Genomic DNA, 22967 nt, shown 5'->3' with positions numbered 1-22967 from the left:
TCTGTGCGGGCTTGCAGCTCTCATGTGAGCGAAAAATCCCCACAACGGCCACCATCGAGGCTCCAGCTGAACACCACCACACGGCCGACACAGGACATTTCCCTTTCGCCCTGTCCGCAGATGCTTTCTTACCCTCGAACTCTCGCGAATTGGCGCAGACGATAGTTCCTTGCAAGTTATGACTGTCGCGGCTGTGTGCTGCCCTCGCCGTCGCCGTTGCCGTCGCCGTCGCCGCCAATATGCTTTCCCGCATTCCCCCACAAACCCACAACAGCTACTCCGAATTCCATGCCTACGTCCAAAGGCCCGACATGATCACACCTCACCCTCAACACCTCTCCTCAATCATCCATCCTAACCCTTCGCCGTATGACGTTCAAGATCTACAGGCAGGCCGCAAGAGGAGGGAGTCGGAACTCGATGGGAATGATTCTTCTGACAGGGCGGCCGTCCGCCGGCGGATCAGTCGAGCATGTGATCAGTGCAACCAATTGCGGACCAAATGTGATGGAAAGCAACCTTGTGCGCATTGCACCGACAACTCGTTGGTCTGTGAATATGCGCGCGCTCACAAGAAAAGAGGGCGGGCACCCAAAAGAGAGACGGAGCAAACTGAAGAGACCAACTACGGGTCGTCCCAAACCGCGTCGAACAATCAACCTCCTGGTGCTCAAGCCTCTGTTTCTCGCAAGTATTCGGAAACATCATATTCTGGCCGTGAGGCTATAATCGAGGACACGACGCTGGTCTCCAGTCATGCGCCAACAACGGGCACCTTCGAGCAAAACACCCACACTACTTCGTTCTATACAGGATTCAATCCAAACTCGGGAATGGGCATGACAAATGCGGGACAGATGCATGATATGGATCCTTCGATGGTCTCTCAAATGGCACAGCCTCGGACCATAGACTTTGCGGTTTCGACCCAGGCATATCCGCCCTCGACTATTGATTCCATGCACGTGCCGGGGTCCGCACAAGGCTTCGGCTTTCCTCTCGGCGACGACTATTCTGTTGCCTTCATGGGCAAAGCACCAATGGTCGAATCACCAGACTGGCTGGCTCTCACGTCTCCTATGTTCCTGAGCGAGCCATTGCCCACTCAGCCTCGAATTCCGGACACAGTGCGGTATCCGGTTCTTCGGCCGCTGCTCCCTCACATTGAGTCAATCATCCCTCCAGCCCTGGCCTGCGACCTACTGGAGCAGTACTTCACGAGCTCCACCTCGGCCTATCTGAGACCCGCGAACCCATATATCCTGGGATACATCTTTCGGAAAAAGTCCATTCTTCATCCTACCGACCCGAGACCATGCACTCCGGCCTTGTTGGCCAGTATGCTGTGGATAGCAGCCCAAACAAGCGATGCTGCCTTCCTGACAACGCACCTGGATGCCCGCGCCCGCATTTGTCAAAAACTGCTGGAGCTCACGGTCAACATGCTGAAGCCCTTGGTCCACAGCTACCCAAACACTTCTGCCGCCACTCCCAACCCTAACTATCCACAGATGCCTCCCAATGATGCCGGTCTAGGCGCATTGGTTGTGCCAACACACTCTGGTCAGCCTGGAGTCGACCGATCCCAGATAGACAACCTGGCGACGTATATTCATTTGGCAACAGTGGTTTCGGCAAGTGAACGGAAGGCGGCAAGCCTGAGATGGTGGAATGCTGCTTGGTCACTTGCGCGCGAGATCAGACTAGGGCGCGAACTGCCGCCCAACCCACCAGAACAAGAAGGAGACGAGAATAATGCCAACGGCAACCCTGCAGACACGGGTGCCGACGGGAGGAAAAGCTCGGTGGATGACACTCGTCGCAAGTTCGTCGGCCGTGTATCTGAAGAAGAAAGAGAAGAGCGACGGCGAACCTGGTGGCTTTTATACATGCAGGACCGGCATCTGGCACTGTGCTACAACCGACCGATGTTCTTCCTGAATAAGGAATGCGAGGGATTGCTCCAACCATTGGACGATGACGCCTTCCAGGCCGGACGATTTGACAGAGGGTCAGATCCACAGCATCGACGGCGCGGGCTCAATATTGAATGTACGTCTCACAGTGTATTTGGATACTTCTTACCTTTGATGGTCATTCTGGGCGAGATTCTCGATCTGAATCATGCCCGGAACCGTCCTCGGTTTGGCCCAAGGGCGAACCAACCCAAAAACTGGGACGATCACACCGACGAAATCACCCAACAGCTTGAGACATATGGACAAAGTCTCAAGGACTTCGAGGCGTCCGGTGGCCACCCAACAGACACCGCTACTAGCGATGTTGTTACGCCGTCGGTGGTCTCAGCCACTACCAACGAGTCTCACAATGCATCGGAATTGGCCCTACAAACCAAAACCGTTGTGGCATATGGCACGCATATTATGCACGTCCTGCACATTCTCCTGACGGGGAAGTGGGATCCCATTGCTCTACTCGACGACAACGACCTGTGGATTTCGTCGCAGTCGTTTGTGACCGCGACTGGACATGCCGTGAGTGCCGCCGAAGCCGTCGCAGAGATCATCGAATACGACCCCGATCTCAGCTTCATGCCCTTTTTCTTCGGGGTGTATCTGCTCCAGGGCAGTTTTCTGCTGCTTCTGTTTGCAGATAAACTTCAGGGAAATGTAAGTCCGGATGTGGTCAAGGCTTGTGAGACGATTGTCCGTGCGCACGAGGCCTGTGTGGCCACGTTGGACACCCAGTACCAGGTAAGTACATGTCCAGTTGAACTCGACTAAGCGAAGATTGTCTAACACTATGTAGCGAAATTTCCGAAAGGTGATGCGCTCTGCTCTGCAACAAGTGCGCGGTCGAGTACCCGAGGATTTGGCGGAACAGCAACATTGGAGGCGTGAGGTCCTTGCTCTATATCGATGGACGGGAGATGGTACAGGTCTTGCCTTGTAATCATGAAGCCTGGAGTAATGCTATATGAACGTTGAAGCGGGAACGAAAATGAAAGGAAAATGAGGGCGTGTCTACGGCGTTGTTTGTCATATAATGGAAATACTTTGAGCGAAGCCCTTGCTCCCTGAGCGGACGGGGTTCTTGAACGTGGATATATGTCTGGCTTCCTAATTTTGGCGACGAAGGATGGCCTGAAATGAATGGGATCGGCCAACTATAATGCCCTACATATAATATTCGTCGGCAGCGTTCAAAACGGCATATCTGAGTGCTACCATCCTCAAACAATGAACATCCTACCGAGATGCGACTGTCAAGCAGGACACCGACTTTCTTCGGTTATGTTGGACGTCTTTGCGATCGAGAAAGGCATTGCCGTCGTGTATCCACATCAGATCTGATTGAAGATGTGGCAGGGGAGTTTGCCAGAGCTCGAGCCATGCCTGTGTCTGGTTTGCGACAAAAGGACTTGGCTCCGGAGGCTGGACACATGTTACTAGATGTACTGTAGATGCCGCAGTTCCGAAGTACCAGGTAGTAGCATCATTATTATTGTTAGCATTACTAACAATGTGCTGGCTGCTGCGGAATCTGACGTCCAGCTACGGCACGCCAGTGCTATGCTGTGGTGTGTAGCGCAGTGGCACTGTGGTGGCTGCGCGTGTTATTCAGCAGAGCCTGAAGCGGACGCCCTGAGAGATTTTTGGGCGGGTGCCAGTCGCTTGCAGGCGGGTGCAGGTGCTGGCAAGCTGGCGAGTTTCCCATTCGCAGGCAGCGTCCAGCCCAAAAGTTCAAACTCAGACATGCACCAAAACCCAGCCAACGAGACAACCTCGTCCCACCGGATCCATTCCATCCATCGTCCTTCGGCCCTAACCATCCCGCAGTCCCATCGAGTGCTCATGACAGGACCATGGTCCAAGAGCAGGCAAACAGTGCAGGGCTACAATCCAGGATGTGCAGGGATGAAGCAGCAGCAGCAGCAGCAGCAGCGCAGGTACAGTTAGAGAGCCTGGGAAAAGGCAAAGGCGCCGGGGATCATCAGGGGAACAACGGACAAAATAGACAAACTGACATCTTTGAACCCATCACTGTCGCCGTCACTACGAGAGATACCCTTGAAGAAGCCCGATCCGGTCAGTAGACAAGACACACGGCATGCCACCGTCTCCCGCCAAACCGGCCTAGCGAGCCCAGCAGCCATCTCTTCCAGAGCCCTCTCTGCCAAAAACAGAGTGTTTCCGACTTTAGCGACCGCGAGACCTTGATACAATCTTTCTAGTCACGGCACCTCCCCTGTTCGTCGCACCTAAGGATCCCTCCCCCAGTCGCGCCCCCATCAATTGCCGCCAGCAACACTACTTCAAGTGATCCGTTTCATTATTATTACTACTTTCTTCTCCCTAATACTCCTTCATATTTCTTATCGATTCAGTTTGAGGCAACGATACGGCATCCGTATACCATGAGTTTCGAATAGTTGTTTCTATGCGGCTCACGTCGAGTCGACCATCACTTGCCACCGTTGTTTCGGCGCAGCGGTCGTCGTCTCACTGATATTGAGCAATAGCCCGCCAAGTTCATCTCCATATGCACGGGGCTTGAAACCCCGGCTGGTTCTATCGACGATCGTTTGTTTTCATACTGTCCTCTGGTTTCCGGCCGAGTTCAAGCACGAGCCATTGCATCCTCCTTAAGATTCGGCCCAAGCCCCGGATCAGCGTTGATTATTTGCGCAATAGCCGGCGTGGCTAGAGCGTAGCCTACAGACATCCAAACTGTCTCTAGGCACAACCGCTTGAGACCCGGCGAAACAACCCTCTAGTAGAGGGATTCTTGAGGAATACTGCCACGCGCTCCTACGAGTCCTTGAGAAGCTCACTTCACATCACACCGAAATGTCTCCAGCCATGACCACGATGGCTCCGCCGCGTCCGACAGGTGAGTTTTGGGGTCTGTCTCAGCCGGGAAAGCTTACTCGACGCACGTCAAATGGTTGGCACCGTCCGTCGGCTTATCGATTAGTGGCCATTTGACGTCGGTCACTACGCCCCATGATACCCGCTTCTTCCCATCTCCACACCCTGCCATTGAATTTCGAACATGCCGGCACTGATACATGTACCCATGTCTATCCGGCAGTGCTAACATGTCCTTTTCCAGTAGGTGCAGACAATTTCGACATGACGAAGCTGCAGAAGTCTCTAAAGCAGAGGCAGCGTCTCTCCGTTCGCAACAGTCCACATGTCGCCAAGCTGACCGCGGCCGAGATTCGTTCGTTGAACCATAGTGCCCTCGCTTCGCAAGCCGGTAGTGAACCCAGTTCAAAGGCAGCGTCTCCTTCCAGGTCGAGACGCTCGACTACGGCAACTCCCCCAGCAAGTCCTGATCACTCGTCAGCGCGAGAAGGCCGACGTCCCGAGGGTCACCTCTCCAGAGAATCAAGCTTCAATGTCCCCAGTACCCCAGTTACACCGAGCGAACGACGAGGCTCATCCAGGTCCAGTGCTCATGGCCGTACTCCTGCCGTTGGTGAGCATGATGCCACGCTCCAATCCCCACGTCCTCGAGGATCAGCTCAAGCTGCATTCATGGTGGCCAATGGGATGTCGTCTCGTCCGTCGAGTTCAAGATCTTCCAGCTACCGTGGCCTCGCCACCTACAGGGGACATGAAGTCACCAGGACTGGGTCTATGAACATGCTTCAACGGCCTCCAGCCGATATTGTAGCGAACCCATTGTCTTACTTCTCGCGGCCAAGACAGAGCATGGTCGGCACGTCACCAGAGAGACGACGGCATGGCTCACAGGATTCTGGTATTGATCGTCCGCGGAGTGAGCGCAGTGCTCGCACGGCTTCCCTTGCCAGCACCACCACTACGCCGTCCAGACCTGTGAGCCCGCCCAAAGTGACCGATTCCCCTACTTCAATACATGTTAATGATACCTACAAATTTCCAGTTGTGGACGTCGAAGACCCTCACAATCAGCCAAAAATTCAGAGTGATGAGGAAGGACATCGAACCGAGCGCAATGACAAAACGAATCATGAAGAAAGGCAAGATCGGCAAGCGCAACCCGATGTCGAGCAGACTCAACCTCATCAAAAAGAATCACCGAAGAAGGAATCGAAGAAGAGGTTCACTATCATTGGTGGAGCTCTGTTTGGAAAAGAGAAGAACAGCGTGGATGGATCAGACAGTATCAACAAGTTGAAAAAGAACAGACGACGAACGATGTCGTGCCCGGAGGAGGGCGGGGCCAAGAAGCCAACAACTGAAGGGCCCAGCCAAGGGCCGGTTGAGCAGTCGAAGCCGGACATCGAAGGGACTGCTGATGATGATTTTGCGACGCATCCGGCCGTCCGTTCGCTATCTCTTATCATTCCGGGTGAATTTAAGGGGAAGGAAAAGGAAATTGATGCCGGACCTGTATACGCTCGGTGCTCGTGCTGCGGCAAATTGAAACGTCCACCTGGTTATAGCAGCGAGCTTAGCCCCGTGCTGGAAAACGAAAACCTAAGGACAAACTTCAGTTTCGAAATCGAAAGGACTTCTCCCACTGCGCAAAGACGAAGCTCCGATGCTAGCCGGGACAAGTTCAAACCGATCATACCCATGCAAATTAGTGAAAGCGAGGCACGTCAAGCGACAGTCGAGCCGTATAAAGGTGCGGCCAGCCCAGTCAGACGACCAAGTCCTGCGGATATTCCAACCCCAAGAAGGTCAAAGAAACACGCTACTCCTCCCAATTTCGTCCGCTTCGGGAGTTTACATGGCCGACGAAGCAGCGATCCAACGGTTATCAACGAAGAGGATGAGATCGAGGATCAATGCGAGATGTCCCTGATTGAAGATGAAGAACGAACCCCGAAGGCTCGTGAGATGGAACACCACTATAATACTCCACTTGTGGTCCAAGCGGTCCCAGCAAATCGGCCCGTCGTTGAATATGGCGGCCAACGGACGTCCATCGAAGCCCAGCTCAGCACTGGCACGTCACCTCTGATTACAGGAAATGCAACATTTGCGGCCCCGTCCCTCCCCGCGGCACGTCCGGAATCGACCAGCGCCACCACCACCAATCTCCGCAGCCAACCAAGCCAGGAGGAAGCCGAGCGCACGCCACTACTGGAGGCTGAACAGGTACAAGAACAAGAAGCCCTACGGCGAACGCCAACCTATCCAGAAGAGCAGTTGAGGCCATTGCTCAGTCTGCCTGAACCATCGTTCGGACCACAGTTTATTCGAAGCAACACTATAGTAAGGATGAGTATGGGGCTGGATATGTCTGATGTCGGTGTCGTTGACCCCAACAATCCTCACGCGGCGGCTGACGCTCGATCACGGTCATTGAAACCCGAGCGGCTGCAAAACGGCCAGAAATGGATGGCCGAGGTCATGGCCGTTTAATTAAGAGAGCCGGTTTCGAGCGGTCATTCCAACCCAACCTCATCGATGCAGAATTGATATCACAAATCAGATGTCAAGAGAGTTCGGCAACCTCTTTGACTGAGGCGCCTCTTTTCCTTTGCCCTTGTCCAGCTGAACCGAGATGATTCGGCAGAGGCAAGTGAGATGTTTGTCACCGGGATGATGAATTGGCTTCGGCAGGCCGTTCTCCAGAAGCCACATGCGAAGCAATCCGCTCGACCTTTTATTTTTGGTGGACAGAGTCGGAATGTTGGCGGGGCGGCCATAGCCAGCTGCAATACCGTCGCTCTGGCCGGGGGCACTGGATGGGGCGCGGCAGCTGGGGTCCGAATCGCTGCCGGCGGTGTGACCCATCTGTTTGCTCTGTAGCAATTGGCCAGGGCCAGGGCCCAAAGTTGCCTCCTTTCTTGACCTTGACCTCGTGAAAGATGTGGTCTTTTTCTTCTTTGAGACTCTTCGAAGGAGTCGAAGCGAGGGATCGTGCCGGCGAACTTGGGCCATACAGGGCCTGGGACCAGAGGCGTTCTGGTGGAGAGGGAGCTGGACTGGGCGGCTGCAGATGCCCATTTGCTCTGCATGAGCGCACCAGGTGCGTTCGCCTTCTTCACCTGTCACATGGCTCTGGCTTTGCTGGAGAAGGCGTGTTGTCGAAGAGAGAATTTGGCGAATCTGGTGTCTGATTCGCTGAAGAGGGAGAGACAGGCGCTGGAGTTGGAGTTTTGGCCGCCGGTTCTGGTGCCGGGGTCGGTGTCGATGTTGTTTGGCGTTGCTGTTGCCCACTTGCTTTGGAGCAACGCTCCAGGCGCCTTCCTTTTCGCCTTACCTTCTTCACAACCTTTGACTTAGCTGGAGAAGGCGTGTTGTCGAAGAGAGAATTTGGCGAATCCGGTGTCTGATTCGCCGAAGAAAGTTCGCCGAACAGAAAGCAGTGGAGGACAAGAAACCAAGCCCGTGAAAAGAACCGCATGGATGGAGGGCGAGCGAGCGACTGGGAACCATCAGGAACGCACCAGCCAGGCCAGGCCATGCCATGCCATGATATCCTAGGGTGGAATTCGAGGTCCCGACCAATTTCGAACGACCCAGGTCCGTCGGTATACCATCTATCTATCATTATCATTTTGGAGCTGTGTTTTTCTCCCTTTGCAGAAAACCGCCCCTTCAGTGACAGACAGGACGAGGACCCCGGCCAGCATATAATGAGGTGGACAGGGGACAAACAGTCAATCCTTTTCAGGTTCCGCTCGGCATGACACGAGGTCAGGCGATAAGTTTAAGTCATGATGTGACGCCCGTTGAAAGTCACCTGGACCGCACCGGAGAGAAACCGGCTTTGGGTTGTGTTAACTGCCAATGGGAGCCAGTCATCGCCAAAGATTGGATATGTATGTGACCCCCGACACCGACATCAAGACTTCAAGGGTGGCGAGGGCAAGGGCAAGGGGCAAAGAAAGAGGAAAAGATGATGTGATGGTCTACGGTTGTAGACTCTTGCAAGGTATATAGTATAGTATCTATTGATACATAGAAAAATCCCAAGGGAGAAGAGACTAAGTTACGATGCCCAGCATATATAGGGTATAATAGCAACTAATATGCTCTTCCAAGCTGATTTATCAACTTGAAGAAAATGATAATGGCAAACTTTTGTGGAATTTATTTCACAATCTCTTCAGGCATTGATTGCTACAACACTGCATGTGGTGATGGCGAGTATATACTGCATCCACATACTTGATGGCAGTGAATGATAACGCCCTCCCCTTTTCACGTTGGTTACGAACAATTATCTTGTTGACAAACTTTGTGGAATTGTTCAAAGCCTATTAAGCAGCGACCAATCATAACATGCAGTAATAGCGAGGGCAGGGCAGGGCAGGGCAGGGCGAGTCACATCAGGCAGTTCAACTCAACTCAACTCAATTTAATCCAATTCATTAGATCTGCTCACTCATAGATACCTGGTGACAAATATGCAAAATAACATACCATACATACATTCCGACGGGAGAGAACAAAAACAAAAGGAGGTCCAAAAAAGAGCAAAGATACAATTGGATTTCGTATCTCTTCCTCCTCCTCTCCTATAGGGGGCAAACGCCAGGCATATCAATATCATCTAGTTTCCACACAAACACCGTCTCCCCGAACTTGACTTGTTAAGGATGGGGTAGGACATGACAGATAAAAAACATACAGCACATAAAGCTAGTGCTAGTAATAAGTTCTCCGTTCTTCAAGTTCAATGGGCCAGGCCAGCGGCAATCTTGCCGGCCATCTCATCGGCCACACTCTCCTCGTACCAAGCCTTGATGCGGGCGGCCTTTTCGGGGCTCCGGACCTTGACGTCCATCTCAAAAGGAAGAGGTCCACCGATCAGGTTGGGAGTGAAAGCGTTGGAGTCGGGCCACTTGGGCTGTCCGTTGGCGTCCATCACGGGCTTGAGCTCAAAGCTGCCGATAATGCTGCCGCATGCGACGAGCAGTTCGGCCTCGGTGACCTCAATGCCAGGACACATGCGGCGGCCCATGCCGAAGCCGTGGTGACCCATGAGCCGGGGATGCTCGGTGAGAGGCTCCTTGTAGGTGGGGAAATCCTTGTTGAGCCAGCGGTCTGGATTGTAGGACTCTGGGTCGGGATAGAGTTCCGGGTTGCGGGCAAGAGCGAGATCGACAGCGTGGATGACGGCGCCCTTGGGAAGATAGTAGCCGTTCCACTCGTCATCTTCCTCGAGGAGACGGGGCACGCCCAAGGGAACCGGTGGGCGCCATCTGACACACTCCTTGATTGCGGCACGAAGAATGGGCAGGTTGGGTGCATCGGAGACCTCGACGACCCGGTCACCAATGACCTCGTCGTATTCCTTGCGGACCTTCTCCTGCCACTCGGGGTGCAGGACCATGGCCAGGAAGAAGCAGTACAGAGGTCCTCCAATGGTGAAAATGGCAACCGTCACCAACATTCCGACGGCGTAGGCAGCCTCGTGGTCATCAAATCCAAACGAGCGAGAGCCGCCTTCAGCCTCCTTGCGCTCAAAGTACGTCCTGGCATAGCTGATCGGGGCAACTCCTTGGTTCATCTCCTCACGGACTTGTTTCATCAGACCCTTCCAGAGCTTTTCTTCCTTTTCGCGTCGTTCACGGACCTTGCGCTTCGATGTGTTCAACCATTCAGGAAGACCACCGAGGAAAGGCAGCAGATTGGTAATGGGGCCAGATGGCGAGATCTGAGGGATAAATTCGCCTGCATTCTTGCAGTGGGCCGCGGCCGAGGCTGGGCTGCCGTAGCCGAGACGGGCGGCGATGCGTCCGCAGAAGCGGTCGGTCAGAGCGAAATGGTCCTTAGGATCGACCAGGAGTTTGTACAGGAAGCGCTTGCATTCGTGGCTGACGTAGCCGTAGTATTTCGAGTTGAAGCCCTGGGTCAGGACTGTGTGGGCGAACTTGCGCTGGTTGCGCCAATGATCTGGGGACAAAGGTCAGATTATCGCGGATACAGCTGGAAAGGCATTTTTAGGCTTACCATCATGGGCAAGAAGTGGAAGATATTGGCCCTGTGAGTCACTGCCGGGAACAGCAGGCACCATTGGCCGGGAGGAATAGATCCTGGCCTTCTTGCACAACAGATCGTAGGCAATCTTTTGATCCCCCACCCAGATATGCATCTCACCGCAGATGGTGGAACGGAAGATGCCATTATACTCATCACAAAACTTTTTCATGGCGAACCAAGGGGCATTCGGATCGACATCGTGGACTCGTCCAATGTAGGGAATCGTGCTGCGCGGTCCTGGGATCAACTTGAGCCCTGGCGGAGGACGATCTCTGCGCATATATTTGATGATCTGGATCGCCGTGACCAGCAGAAAAATGCCGGTGCCAATCAACCATTTGTAGGTCCCAATGGCCGTGACGGCGGTATGGGGTTGGAAGAAAAGAGCGTCGGCGGTCTCATTGGGATTGAGGTAGTGAGAGATCTGGGTCATGATGACCGACGGCGAGATGGACGCCGCCATGACTATTGTCGTGTCTGTATCCAAAGGGCTAGCGATAATGGACCCGAGGACGACACAGTCCGGCTAACGAAGGACAATGGGGATGTCGTGGATTATAGTATTAATGAGCACGGAGCATGAAAAGGGAGACAAGGAAGAGAGGGAACACAGCTTATAGGAGTGCCAGTGGTTCAGGAGGGAGGGAGCAGGAGCAGGAGAGGCAGGACTAGGCAATTGGTATTAAGATAGCAGCACTGGTGAGACAAGACAGCAGACCCTCTCCTGGCCTCATTGGATTGGGCAGACGGGGGGCCGAGAAAAGAATCGAGTCCAATCCAACAATTGAAGTTGGCTGGGGCGCAGGCTCAGCCAACATCGAGCGAGCGAAGCCTATTAGGGGGGCGGAGTTGCGGTCAGGACTCCAGCGCCGTCACTGATGCACACTGGCCATGAAACCAAGAGGAGCAATCGCTCAAGAGAGATTTGTCCGTCGACTAGCAATGCTAAACACACACAACAACACACTGCACGTAAAATCGGGGGCAGTGGCAGTGGTGATAGAGTGGTACAGGTACTGTCAAGGCTGCTAGTATCAGATCAGGCTTCCCAGGAGGCGACTTGGCTGCCAATGATCCTGCTAATAGCTGCGCCTTAGCGCACACTAAATGCTACTAGCGGTGTCAGCCCTGACACATCTCATCTGCTTTGGGTCTAGCGGAGTCTAGCTGTCCGGCCCACGGTTCTTTATTTGGAACATCATCTGAGCCCTATTGGCTCGCCACGGCCTCTCCGCAATATGCCCCTGATACCGCGGCCATGGGTTATTTGGGTTGAGATTGGCATGTCCGTAGTGCGAACTGCGGTCAAACCAGGTATCACCCAATACATCGCAGCGTCAATGAGCCGTGCTTTTCGGTCTCCAGAAGTAGGTGGTGAGAGAATCACATGAGTGTAATCTTTCATCGAAGTGAGCCCGGCACTAAGGTACAACTAAGGTACAGGACTCGTAGTATTGTCGGTGCTGATTTATTGTTGGCCAGCGGCAGCAGCGACGAAAGCCTGCAATTCAACTTGGACGTCATTCAATCCGACTCCCACTGCCACGATATTCGGTACAGCACACTGCGTTTAAGGCCACTGCTGCGTCATGAAGCCCTCCTGCCTCCGCTGACGGCCGGCGTCACTACTGCCCAGCAGCGATTTGCCCATTCTTCGATCCAGTTATAGACATTGGACGAAACTTATAACTGCCACTCATGATAGCTTGCAGCGACCTTTGGCCCTGCGGCTGGTTCAATGTTCTTTATCGTCATACTGCACCGTGAGGTCCCATTGCACTTATGACTGATATATATACTATGTAGATGAAACAGTAAGAGACTCTTTCCACCCAATGCTCAGCCTTGCCGTCCACGTGACCTTAGCGGAAGCGGAACATTTCTTGGCAACAAGGCTTCGGTTTACACACTGCCACTGGGACCAGCACTGGGTGCCAGTGCAATGATCGAACGTCCCAGATTCTATTTTCCCTGCTGTTGCATATATTGTTGTCTATGTGTGCGATGCGTCTGATGCCACACAACACCAAGTTTACTGTCACTAAATTCTCCAATATGGATATTTCAAGATAGCGATGCCAAGTGCAGGCCTTCACTCTCCTACATTAGCACTACCTACCTACTAGTACTAGGCAGAGATACAGCAGCCATTCATGCGCCCGTGCCAGCTTCGCTCACAACATACCCAGAGCATGTTGACAAAATCTCCCCGTGCCCTTGTTCCAAAAAAAAAATGATAGCTACGCTCATCATTACCTACGGAAATGGGGTCCCACACCAGCGATCTCGATCCTGTTCAACTACGTTACTGGCCAACGTGTGAAAATGCTTTGACCTGGTCATCGGACGATTTGGCCGTTGCAGCAGGTGAGGTTGTGCATATTGTGACTCCCCGAGAACTTTCACAGGAACAGGTCATTGCTGGCCACCCTCAATGGCATACACATACTTTGCGCGTGAACATGTTCGAACAGACAGATTGGCCTTTCCAAACGCTGGCGCCGCTGAGGGATCTTTCCCTGGGCGAGGAGCAATCTGATTCGACAACGGTCGCAATTGCATGGTCTCCTCCGGGGCTGGGCATGTACAGAAGAAGCGTGCTCGCTGTCTTAACGTCCAATCTGGTTCTATCGCTGTGGGAAACCAATGGCAGACTGGGCGTCTGGAAGCGTACTTGCGTTCTCAATCATAAGTTACCCGCTGTTGCAGAGCCGCAGGTTTCCGCCAATTCTAGGCGCAAGCAACGCATCCGCGCTTTCTGCTGGCTTCCTGCATTGCCACTTTCCGGCGCGTCTCGGTGGACTCCACAACTTCTCGCTGTTGCAGATGATGATAAAAACATACTGGTGTTCGTGATCCGCAAGCAGAGCAGCGCTGCATTTGGTGGGTGGCACGTCGAGCTTATGGGAGAACACCAATTACAGACAGACTCGCTCGGACAAGGAACGACCGGTCTGCGCAACTTCCTTTCCGTCTCATCACCTGTATCTCATCTCGAGCCAAGCAACTGGATAGCCTTTGGGACCCAAGATGGAGCTTGCAGTAACGATGCATTGGCCATCAAGGTGAGCTTAAGTCCATTCACACCCCCCAGACACATTTCGGTTCATGTGGAGAGGATCACTGGGGGCACCACAGATGATCCGAACTCTAAAAGCCTCAGGCAATTGTCGATTGCAGATTACGAGTCTTCGTCGGAGTTTTTATGGGTCGAGCCTGCTCCTGAATCATCTTTCATCCCTATGATTGATAAGCTCCGGAAGGAGTACGACGAACGATTTGACCTTGGTGGCAATGTACGAGTGAGGCATTGGGGCGCGGTGATGTCTCCCGATAGAACCAGAGCCGCAGCTGCTGTTTCATTCCACCCCTCGGATGTGATCGAATATGGCATGCCATCGAGTCAACGCATAGTGGTAGTTTTCAGTCAGCTACAGAAGCCCCCAGTCAGTGCAAGTTCACCTTCCACTTTAAGCCCAGCTGCTGCTATTGAGGAAATCCTCAACTTCATCATAACCACTCCAGCAGATTGGGAACGCACGGAAATGGATAGCAACATTGTCCGCTGCGCGGCTGCACTCATTTCATCAAACCTGAAGGATCGTCCTTCGATGATGGAATGGGCAACCGCAGCATTGACTCGGCTTTCGCAGAGTAGACAAGGTTCTCAAGAATTTGAAGCGCTGCAGCAGAGGGATCCCATCGGTACAGCCGCGAACGCGGACGCTGAGCGAGGAGCCGTTTTCAAGCATGACGGTCTCACTGATCCAATTCTTACTGAAGAGCAATGCGACATCTGCGGGGCTTCGATACCCTTCAGTCCGCCGTCGGATGCAGCGAAATGTGCCAACAACCACCAGTTCAGCCGATGCAGTCTCTCCTTCGTTGCTGTTCAAGAGCCTGGAATTTGCAGGTATTGCGCCAAATGCGGAAGGCAGTTCCTCGATCCCGGCAAGCTGGAATTCCTAGACGGTCCAAGCTTGAGTCAAGCGTTATTCGACAAGTTCGATGTTTGCCCATATTGCCAAGGCAAGTTTCGGGGCTGAGATTGGAATGCGGCTCGAGATGGATCTTCGTGTCACCATCCCCAGACCAGCTGCAAACAGGCTCACATCGGTCGAATCGCAGGGCCAACGTATATGACGCGTTGGTCGTCCTTTGTTTCCGTCCGAAGCGGTCAACTTATCCAGGCTCTGGGTGCCGTGGTCGCCGTCGGCGTCTTCTCATGAGTCCGACTGCCGCAAACGGCAATCTTCTTTCACCAGCAACACCACCGCAAGCGATCCAATATGGAAAGCCTTAAGATGCCTTCTCGCAGGAATATGATGTCGATAATCCTCGATATACTTTTTCCCAGGCTGTATCCATGGTTTTCAATCCTACAAGTCCTATTCGTGCCTTTGGCCGTAAACCCGTCATTGTCGCCAGGACTGCCACGCCCTCAAGCGCAATCGTGGCCGCTGAGAAGGACTCCACAATGTCGCCCGCAGAAATACCACTCTCCTCATCTCCTTTGACAGGATGGCGGGGGGGAGTCTCGCGTCTCATGCGCCAGTCTCAAGAGCGACATGCCCCTCCACCCGAGGTCAGCCGCTGGTCCAAGACCACGACAGAATCCGAAGCCTCGGAATCAATACAGCCACCAGTGTCCAAGAAGTCCAATGTTCTGAAGAAGAAAAATGGCAAACAGGCCAGACTGTCCAAGGACACTACAAATTCGAGTCCGGTCGACCCATCCTACGATCCTACAACTAAGACTTTGCATCCAATCGGCGACATTGAGATGCCACCGGTTGCGGTAACAGGCCCGGATGAACCACGATCGTTTTACGACTCTGGCTCTGATGAATCGAGTGACAATGAACACATTATTCACCGAGCAAGCAGCGTGCGAGTCGCCCGACCACACATTATCCAGCATAGCAATGCTTCCGGCGGATCTGTGCCGAAGCTGTGTCCCTCTCAAGCCTCCACTTCAAACGAGGGGCCATCAACAACAGAAGCATCGTCAACAGACATCACAGAACTCAAGAAGCTACAAAATATGGCAGCAACTGCGGAGCAACGACAGAAGAACAATATCTCAGGCACGCCAGCGGATGCACTGAAAGCATTGGAAGGTCAGGGGTCAAACCATGAAAGTACAACCGCCTCCACAGAAACAGAGTCGCAAGCAACTACAGCCACAAGCTCTTCGCAGACCAATCCCATCAATGAAACCATCCTGGAATTCCCAGAAACTCCAAGCAAGCTTGAGGCCCTGGACACCCTTCCCACCCCGTTCGGTGGGTTTGGCTCAGTCCGGATACCGAGCAGTACCAACACCAACACCGACACCACCTACTCTAGCAGCACGTACGTATCGCCCGAGTCAATTGACGGGCTCAGAGCGAACCCTGTCACGGAGACGGACAAAAAGCTGTCCCGGGCCATTTCTGCTCCGGTAAGAAACCCCGTACGCCGCGTCATGATCCGCCCTGCCGACCTGGTCATCAATCGGACCAACAACGACCCCAAGCTATTCCGTGAATCAATTGTCAGCACGCCCTACCCAGCTCGACACAGCAGCATTGGCGAAATCGACGAGGTACAGGCACCACCCCAGGAGGGCAGAACGCCTCGGTCATTGCGTCGAGCCAAGCCACTGTCTCACCGGAAAGAAAACGAGTCTGCAGCAGACGAGAAGGAAAAATCTTCTCGGAACACACAGCAGCCCCCTGAAGTGCCCCTCTCAACAAAACCGCTACCCTCAGCGCCAGTGACTTCGCGCTCCGATCGATTCCCGTCTCCAGTTGCGCCAGAGATACTATTCCTCGACCTCCGCCTTGCGCGTCACCCTTCTGCCCGAGTCACGGTTGAGATTGAAGTCAGTGACAAAACAACATTCGACGATGAAGCCCTGTTCACGACCATTCGAGAAGCGTACAACGACCGACTCCTCGGCTTTATCCGCAGATTTCTGTCGGCTCGAACACTCTCGTACGCCAGTGTGGCGAGGAGTAACAAGGACAACGGCACGAGCACGCCGACTTCGAGCAACTCAATCAGCGGGACACCAGGTCTGCGAGGGTTCGGACTCGGATACTGGCACGGGCAGACGTCGATCGTCGAGAACGTCACCGGGACTGCGGTGCCTGAAATCGACGGTCTCGACTTCATCAAGCATCTGCTGCGACCACGGCTCGGACGTCGCAGGAAAATGTGGCTTCTCTGGCTGCGCAACAGCCAGTACACTTTGGAATCATTCGCGCGACGATCCCGTCCGCTGATGACCATGATTCCACCGTCTTCGTCATCAATGTACAGTCCACACGCAGCCGACGATAATGGCCACAGCCCGGTGTATTCGTTCATGCATTCGCGGCAAGGCAGCAGTGGACAGGGCGATCCTATCGACGGCAACGACCTTGCGACGACTTTGAATACCAACACCAACGCTGGGACCCGTGCTCCTTCGGTTTCCGGAGGACTCGGGCGAACTCCCACCGTCACTATCCCCCGAATGCCCTTCCAGCCATCTACTACTACGGCGGCTGCTGCTCCCTACCGGTCCAAATCCACGGCAGAGACAACCGGTCGTCGATACGGACCTCACGGCCACCACACAGCCGGGGCCGGTCCACCAACACTCTATTTACATTACACATTTTCCATACGCAAGATCTTGGCCATGTTGTGTATCATCTTCTTCATGGCCGTCTTTACTGCCACCATGTGGATCCTGTTCGGTGTGCCTGGCCGTGGAGCCGATCAGGGCAACGGCCTGACAGAGGTTGAGGGCAAGGCATATACCCTTAGCTGGAGACGGGATGCGCAGAGCCGCGTCGGTGTCGGTCTCGTGCTGGGTATTGTGGTGTTGGGTCTGGGCTTGGTCACTGAGCTGGTGTGGGTTTGGGCTACTTGGATTCTGGTGTGAAAGGGAAGAGGGGTTTCTATGGATGGGCCCCGTGTGACGGCCTTTGATTAAGTAGGAATGGAGATGAGGAGATGGGATCAATAGAAAAATGAAGTAGACATTTAATCGAACGTGGTGTCTGATCAACTATTATTAGGAAGTTGGAAGCCACTTAAGCACTACCTAGGTACTATTGCCTACGTGTAGGATCGTAGGTAGTTACAGTAGATGGTATTTGATGCGTCTCCAGAATTTGACAAGCCATTTGATTTGTAGAGTACATAAGGCTGTGTATGAGATACTTTGTAGGTAAAGAAAAGGCAGTTCTACCATGCACGATCGTGTTTCACATAAAGCATCCTCGCTCCAGCTTCGCCGCATCACACCACCCCACACCGTACCGCGCCTCGTCTCACCCATTTCTAATGCCAGCTCTGTGGCAGCAATGCCAGCCATTGTCTAGTTTTCTGTGCTCGAAAACGAACATCAACAACAACCTCGATGCGAGGAGAGAACAAAGCCAAACGTAGGGTACCTATGCAAGGTATACTCAAACAACCCAAGTTCCTTCCCACTACAGTCGGGAGTTGCTTTTTGCGTCACACCAACAAAAAGAACCAAATCAGGGCCCGAAAGTCCGAGAGGCGGCTGAGGCACATAGACCGCCCATTGAAAGATGAGATAGATCAGAAACTGTAGGTTTCAGAAGAAGTTCAACCTCCAGATTTCTGCCCGCCGCCGCACCAACACCTATTCTCGCCTTCCCGCTCCATCTGGATCACGACGTCCATCTTCCGAGACCGGAAATACATGTCCACTCTCTGCCTGACATCCTCTAGGTCGGCGTGACGCGAGGCAATAATGTGAATCACGCCCAGGACGGTTGGGTCTTCGCCTGCAGTCTCGTCATCGGAACAGTTGTGGCCATGGCTGTGGTTATGCGAATGACCATGGTCGTGACCATGACTATGACCGTGATGATGGTGACCCGGTTCCTTCTTGACGTCTTCGAGCCAGAACTTGGGCACGGTGTAGCCTGCCACACCACGGATTTCTGCAACGCCACTGAGGATGCCGCGCAGGTTGTACTCGATATCCGAGTTGAGGGACAACAAGAGAATCTTGGTCGTCGACGTTACTAACGGGATGGTGGAGGCGAAGATGAGAACGGCGATAATGCACGATGCTAAGGGGTCAAATCCACTCCAGCCGGTCCAGCGGACGAGCATCGTCGAGCCCACTACGGCGAGAGAACCGAGTGCGTCCGCCATGATGTGCAGGTAGATACCCTGCATGTTCTCGCCGCCGTGGTGATGGCCACTGGCTGCTTTCTTGCCTTTGACGGGTGATGCAGAGGCGGTCAGTGGCGTCTCTGCGTGAGAGTGGCTATGGTTGTGTTCATGTTCATGTTCGTGTTTGTGGTCGTGATCATGATCGTGATGGTCGTGGACATGGTCATGACTATGATTCGGATCTCCATGGCTGTGTCCATGATCATGCCCATGTGCTCCGTGAAAGGCGAATATACCCACCATGTTGACAAGCAAACCGATGGTGCTGACCACCAAAAGTTCTGTCGTGCGGCTGACATCGGCGCCGGAAAAGAGTCGCTCGATTGCTTCATAGACAATCTCGATGCTGATGAGCATCAGGAAAATCCCATTGCCGAGTCCTGCCAGAGTGTCGATCTTGCCATAGCCATAGGGGAATTTGAGGCTGGGCGGCCATTTGCTCATGACCGCTGCGCAAACACCGACCAACAACGCAACACAGTCAAAGAACATGTGTATACTGTCGCTGATCAACCCCAATGAACCCGTCAGAACACCATACGTCGACTGAACGACCATAAAACACAGATTCAAAATCATAAAGTAAAAGATGCGCCGAGACTCGTCGTCCGCAAGGATCCCATGGAGGAGAGAGTAGTTCTCAGTGGTCTGCAATAGTAGCTGTGTCGGTTTAGAGAAACTGCGGTGGAATGCAGGCCGGTCTGAATATGCTTTTGCTTCTGTGTTCCTCCTTTTGGGCACGAACTGATCACCTGAAAGATCGAGTAAGGGCGCAGGGCTGACGTGCTTGTGTCGATGGACGCTTGTATCAACGGCAGGCGGCCGGTTCATATCGCTCTGATTTACGACTGACTCGGACGGTATCCGCGCCAGCGGAAAGGGTGTGGTCAGTCGGCTTCCCGTTCGATGCCGTTGGTGAGATCTGGACGGCGTGTGGGAATGAGATCGAGAATGCGTGGGAGTATGAGGTTGGTCATGTTTGCAACTGTCGGTGGCAGACACCGGCAACGTGAAAGTCGCGCTCATGGCTTTTTCAGCCTTGTGCAACGGAGGAGGTTCAAGTTGTCCGCAGTTGAGTTCAACATTCAGCTTGGGCGTTCGAGGACTCGTCTAAAGCTGGGTATACGCGCTACGCCAGTCGCATTGCCTGCGGACGCCGGCGTCCAGGAATTGAAAACTGCTGCTGCGATTGACGAAAGAGTAGCGTAGACAAGGCCAGCTGGTCGCGAGGCACAATTGCGAGGAGGCAGCAAGGAGGGACGTGGTTGTCGTTGTCGTACTGATCTAGGAGATAGGCGAGGGCGGGGATTTGGACTGGGAGAAGGCTGCTCCAGATTCTTGTTTATCTATCCCTGCTCAACATGGACCTAGAAGACTCGGAAGTACTAGAGTAGATAGTGAAATAGTCAAGATGGTGCCGAGTAATAGCGGAGCGTGGCAGGAGAAACAAGCCAAGTGAAGTTCCGTTCAATGATGTTGTTAGCCAGGGGCACGACACGGCTAATCACAACGTTAACTGTTACTAGTCCAGTGTCTATTCGCCTAGTAGGTACTTGCTAGAACTCGAGCAATAAGAGGCCAGATTCACAGCCAGAGGCCAACCGCTCAGGGTCGTTTGGGGAGTTGGGATTTTCAACACTCTATCTACCGAAGAACCTGCTAGGTATGCCTTAACAACATAATTATGTCAAGGAGTGCTCAAGAGACCGGTAAAGCTGGGGACTCGGAGATAGCCAAAGCGTAGCCATGGTGAAAAAAAGTATTGATAAGGGAGACCCCTTACAGCCCTTTCGTCGCGGTGTTTGTGTCATGGCATTTCGTACCAGAAAACAAAAATCCATTTAATCAAGAAGGTGCAAAAAATAACTCGACACCTGCAGGATTTGCACCTGCGCTCCCGAAGGAACTGCCTGATCAGCTCCAGCGAAATTGATTCACCGATAGCAGGGCAGCACGTTAACTACTCCGTCAAGGTGCCGTAAACTTTGTGGTGGCAATTTATCTTGAAAATTTAGGTACAATAATGCATGATGTTGACGGAATCAAGCCCTATCTCGGCACCAATAGGCGCCGTCTTCACACCTAAGTGGCGCCAATCATCTCACTACTAAGGTTGGCTACCACCTTCCCGCCACCACCAGGATCCCGCCATAGCGCGTAGCACGCGCCCCTACTACCCACCTGTCAACAAAACCTTCGTATTCCTCTACTAATTGATCTTCTACCACGTCGTCGTTATGGATCCTGCTAGCCAGGCTCTCGTTACACTCGATTCTAGTGTCGTAAAGACTGTACGATAGGCGGCGCTCTACGCAGGCGCCTTAAGATTAACTGTACGCGACCGCGCCAACGGCGCGAGACCTAAAGGACAAGAAGAGGTCTCGTACGCAAATCTTACGCGGCAATAGGAAGATGTTCTAGCTATATATATTCGAGACCTATAGTTATAATATACGCTAGTTAATCGTACGCAACTGGCGCGCGTTGCGCAGGATCTCGCGCGCTAAAGGCACCCCTTCGTTAGGCTCGGTATATACTAGGTCTCTCGCTTTATTAAGCGACGACCTAAGTTAAGTTGTGCGCGTAATAGAGCGCTCGACGCTAGTAGGATCTAGGCTACTATTCCTTATTAACTAGACGGCTAGTTTACGTACCTTTCTAAAGTCGTACGACGCTTCTAGATTCTGCCGAAGAATATCTGGAATATAGACGAGATAGGCTTTTAAATGAGCCACTTATAGAAGGAGTCTATAGTCTTTGATCGACGTACGGGGCTACCTCTCTTAATTGCGAGTAGTTCTATAGGCTAGGTCTCGGTCCTAGAGTATATCTCCGCCGCGGACGACGCTATAAAGCCCTTAGTTATTTATCGTAGTAGGCTACTAAATTAACCGCTTAACTGCTAGTTTCCATTATCGCCTAAGTGCCCTAATTAGCGTTAGGGCTTTATAGAGAGAGGCTAGACGACGAATAAGTACGCTCTCGAGTGGCTAAAAGAGATATTTATTCCTAAGAGTCGCCGAGGGCGTTATTAAGACGACGCCTCGTACTAGCGACTTCTTATTCTAGATGGCTACGGAAGTTACGTAATAGGCGAGTTTATCTATCTCTGCCTCGTAAACTAGATTACGCTCGTTTATCTACTACCTTATACGTCGTATCTCTATTAGCCGTGCGATTTAGGCCTATTTAGTCGCCTTAAGGCTTACTACGCTTAAAACCTTAAGGAATTTATTCTAGTAGGCGAGTCTTAAGTCTTACGCGCCTAGTTTAACGTTCTCTATTATCGTACGCGTTAATAGGGCTTTACTAGGTAATATATCTCTATAGGCTGGCGTAGAAGTGGCCTCTAGCCGATCGCACCTAATAGAGTACTTAATAAACTAGAGGTTATAGCCTATAGATAGGCTAGACTAACTACCCCGGAGCGTTCTAAGTCTTAGGACGTGCGTACGCTTAGGACGCTAATAGATATCGCCTCGCTAACGACTCTAAACGCGTCTATTAGTCATAAACTAACTCGCTCTCTACGCAAAGCCCAGCGTCTATTCACACGCGGCTTTATCGTAGTCGATTCTAGGGCTAGAGTGCTTTAGACTAAGTTACTAGCCGTACGTAAGCGCGTACGAGAAGATAAAGAAGAGGCTAGCAATAAACGCCTTCGTAAGCAGGATAAGAAGCGCTCCTAGGACGTCGTCGACGTCTTTCAGGCTAGAGGGTACTCATAGGAGGAAAGCGAGTTATTCTGCGCTATCCTGCTAGATAGAGAGACGATCTACGCGATGCCAGAGTAGCTAGATTCATAGTTATTCTCTATACAAAATCGCAGACTCGGCATCAACTTGTTCGTTGCGTAGTGCGTACAAACGCGCGCGGCATAGT

The 22967-nt window shown here is 52.8% G+C and overlaps 7 protein-coding genes and 1 non-coding gene across 8 annotated transcripts; 4 read left to right on the top strand and 4 right to left on the bottom strand.

Moving 5' to 3' along the window:
• Positions 1 to 239: 239 nt before the first annotated feature.
• Positions 240 to 2913, top strand: HMPREF1120_01939 (uncharacterized protein; the record flags this gene model as incomplete). The annotated part of the gene is made up of 2 exons (XM_009155968.1): positions 240 to 2714; positions 2770 to 2913. 2 exons carry the CDS (start codon positions 240 to 242, stop codon positions 2911 to 2913), a joined length of 2619 nt encoding a protein of 872 aa, XP_009154216.1.
• An 898-nt stretch (positions 2914 to 3811) lies between these two features.
• Positions 3812 to 9091, top strand: HMPREF1120_01937 (uncharacterized protein). Its single transcript, XM_009155966.1, has 2 exons — positions 3812 to 4854; positions 5077 to 9091. Exons 1-2 carry the CDS (start codon positions 4812 to 4814, stop codon positions 7323 to 7325), a joined length of 2292 nt encoding a protein of 763 aa, XP_009154214.1. The 5' UTR covers positions 3812 to 4811; the 3' UTR covers positions 7326 to 9091.
• HMPREF1120_01938 (uncharacterized protein) lies at positions 7392 to 7847 on the bottom strand (the record flags this gene model as incomplete). Its single annotated transcript, XM_009155967.1, has 1 exon — positions 7392 to 7847. The coding sequence occupies one exon, from the start codon at positions 7845 to 7847 to the stop codon at positions 7392 to 7394; it is 456 nt and encodes a 151-aa protein (XP_009154215.1).
• Positions 9092 to 9588: 497 nt separating the features above from the next.
• Positions 9589 to 11361, bottom strand: HMPREF1120_01936 (cytochrome P450 oxidoreductase; the record flags this gene model as incomplete). The annotated part of the gene is made up of 2 exons (XM_009155965.1): positions 9589 to 10811; positions 10869 to 11361. 2 exons carry the CDS (start codon positions 11359 to 11361, stop codon positions 9589 to 9591), a joined length of 1716 nt encoding a protein of 571 aa, XP_009154213.1.
• Positions 11362 to 13162: 1801 nt separating this feature from the next.
• On the top strand, positions 13163 to 14944 carry HMPREF1120_01935 (uncharacterized protein; the record flags this gene model as incomplete). Its single annotated transcript, XM_009155964.1, has 1 exon — positions 13163 to 14944. The coding sequence occupies one exon, from the start codon at positions 13163 to 13165 to the stop codon at positions 14942 to 14944; it is 1782 nt and encodes a 593-aa protein (XP_009154212.1).
• A 320-nt stretch (positions 14945 to 15264) lies between these two features.
• HMPREF1120_01934 (uncharacterized protein) lies at positions 15265 to 17814 on the top strand (the record flags this gene model as incomplete). Its single annotated transcript, XM_009155963.1, has 1 exon — positions 15265 to 17814. The coding sequence occupies one exon, from the start codon at positions 15265 to 15267 to the stop codon at positions 17812 to 17814; it is 2550 nt and encodes an 849-aa protein (XP_009154211.1).
• A 692-nt stretch (positions 17815 to 18506) lies between these two features.
• On the bottom strand, positions 18507 to 19916 carry HMPREF1120_01933 (CDF family cation efflux system protein; the record flags this gene model as incomplete). Its single annotated transcript, XM_009155962.1, has 1 exon — positions 18507 to 19916. The coding sequence occupies one exon, from the start codon at positions 19914 to 19916 to the stop codon at positions 18507 to 18509; it is 1410 nt and encodes a 469-aa protein (XP_009154210.1).
• Positions 19917 to 20953: 1037 nt separating this feature from the next.
• Positions 20954 to 21063, bottom strand: HMPREF1120_09296. Its single transcript has one exon. It is a non-coding gene; the product is annotated as a tRNA-Ser (tRNA).
• Positions 21064 to 22967: the final 1904 nt, after the last annotated feature.

The sequence above is a fragment of the Exophiala dermatitidis genome (assembly GCF_000230625.1).
Source record: "Exophiala dermatitidis NIH/UT8656 unplaced genomic scaffold supercont1.2, whole genome shotgun sequence".
Lineage (NCBI taxonomy): Eukaryota > Fungi > Ascomycota > Eurotiomycetes > Chaetothyriales > Herpotrichiellaceae > Exophiala > Exophiala dermatitidis.
This window is presented reverse-complemented; position numbering and strand designations above follow the sequence as displayed.

What these genes read in the sequence shown, in the direction of transcription:
- HMPREF1120_01937 (XM_009155966.1), top strand. Translation starts at nt 4,812, where the DNA reads ATGTCTCCAGCCATGACCACGATGGCTCCGCCGCGTCCGACAG. An exon ending in GGCTCCGCCGCGTCCGACAG is followed by an intron (nt 4,855 to 5,076) that starts GTGAGTTTTGGG and finishes GTCCTTTTCCAG; the next exon opens with TAGGTGCAGACAATTTCGAC.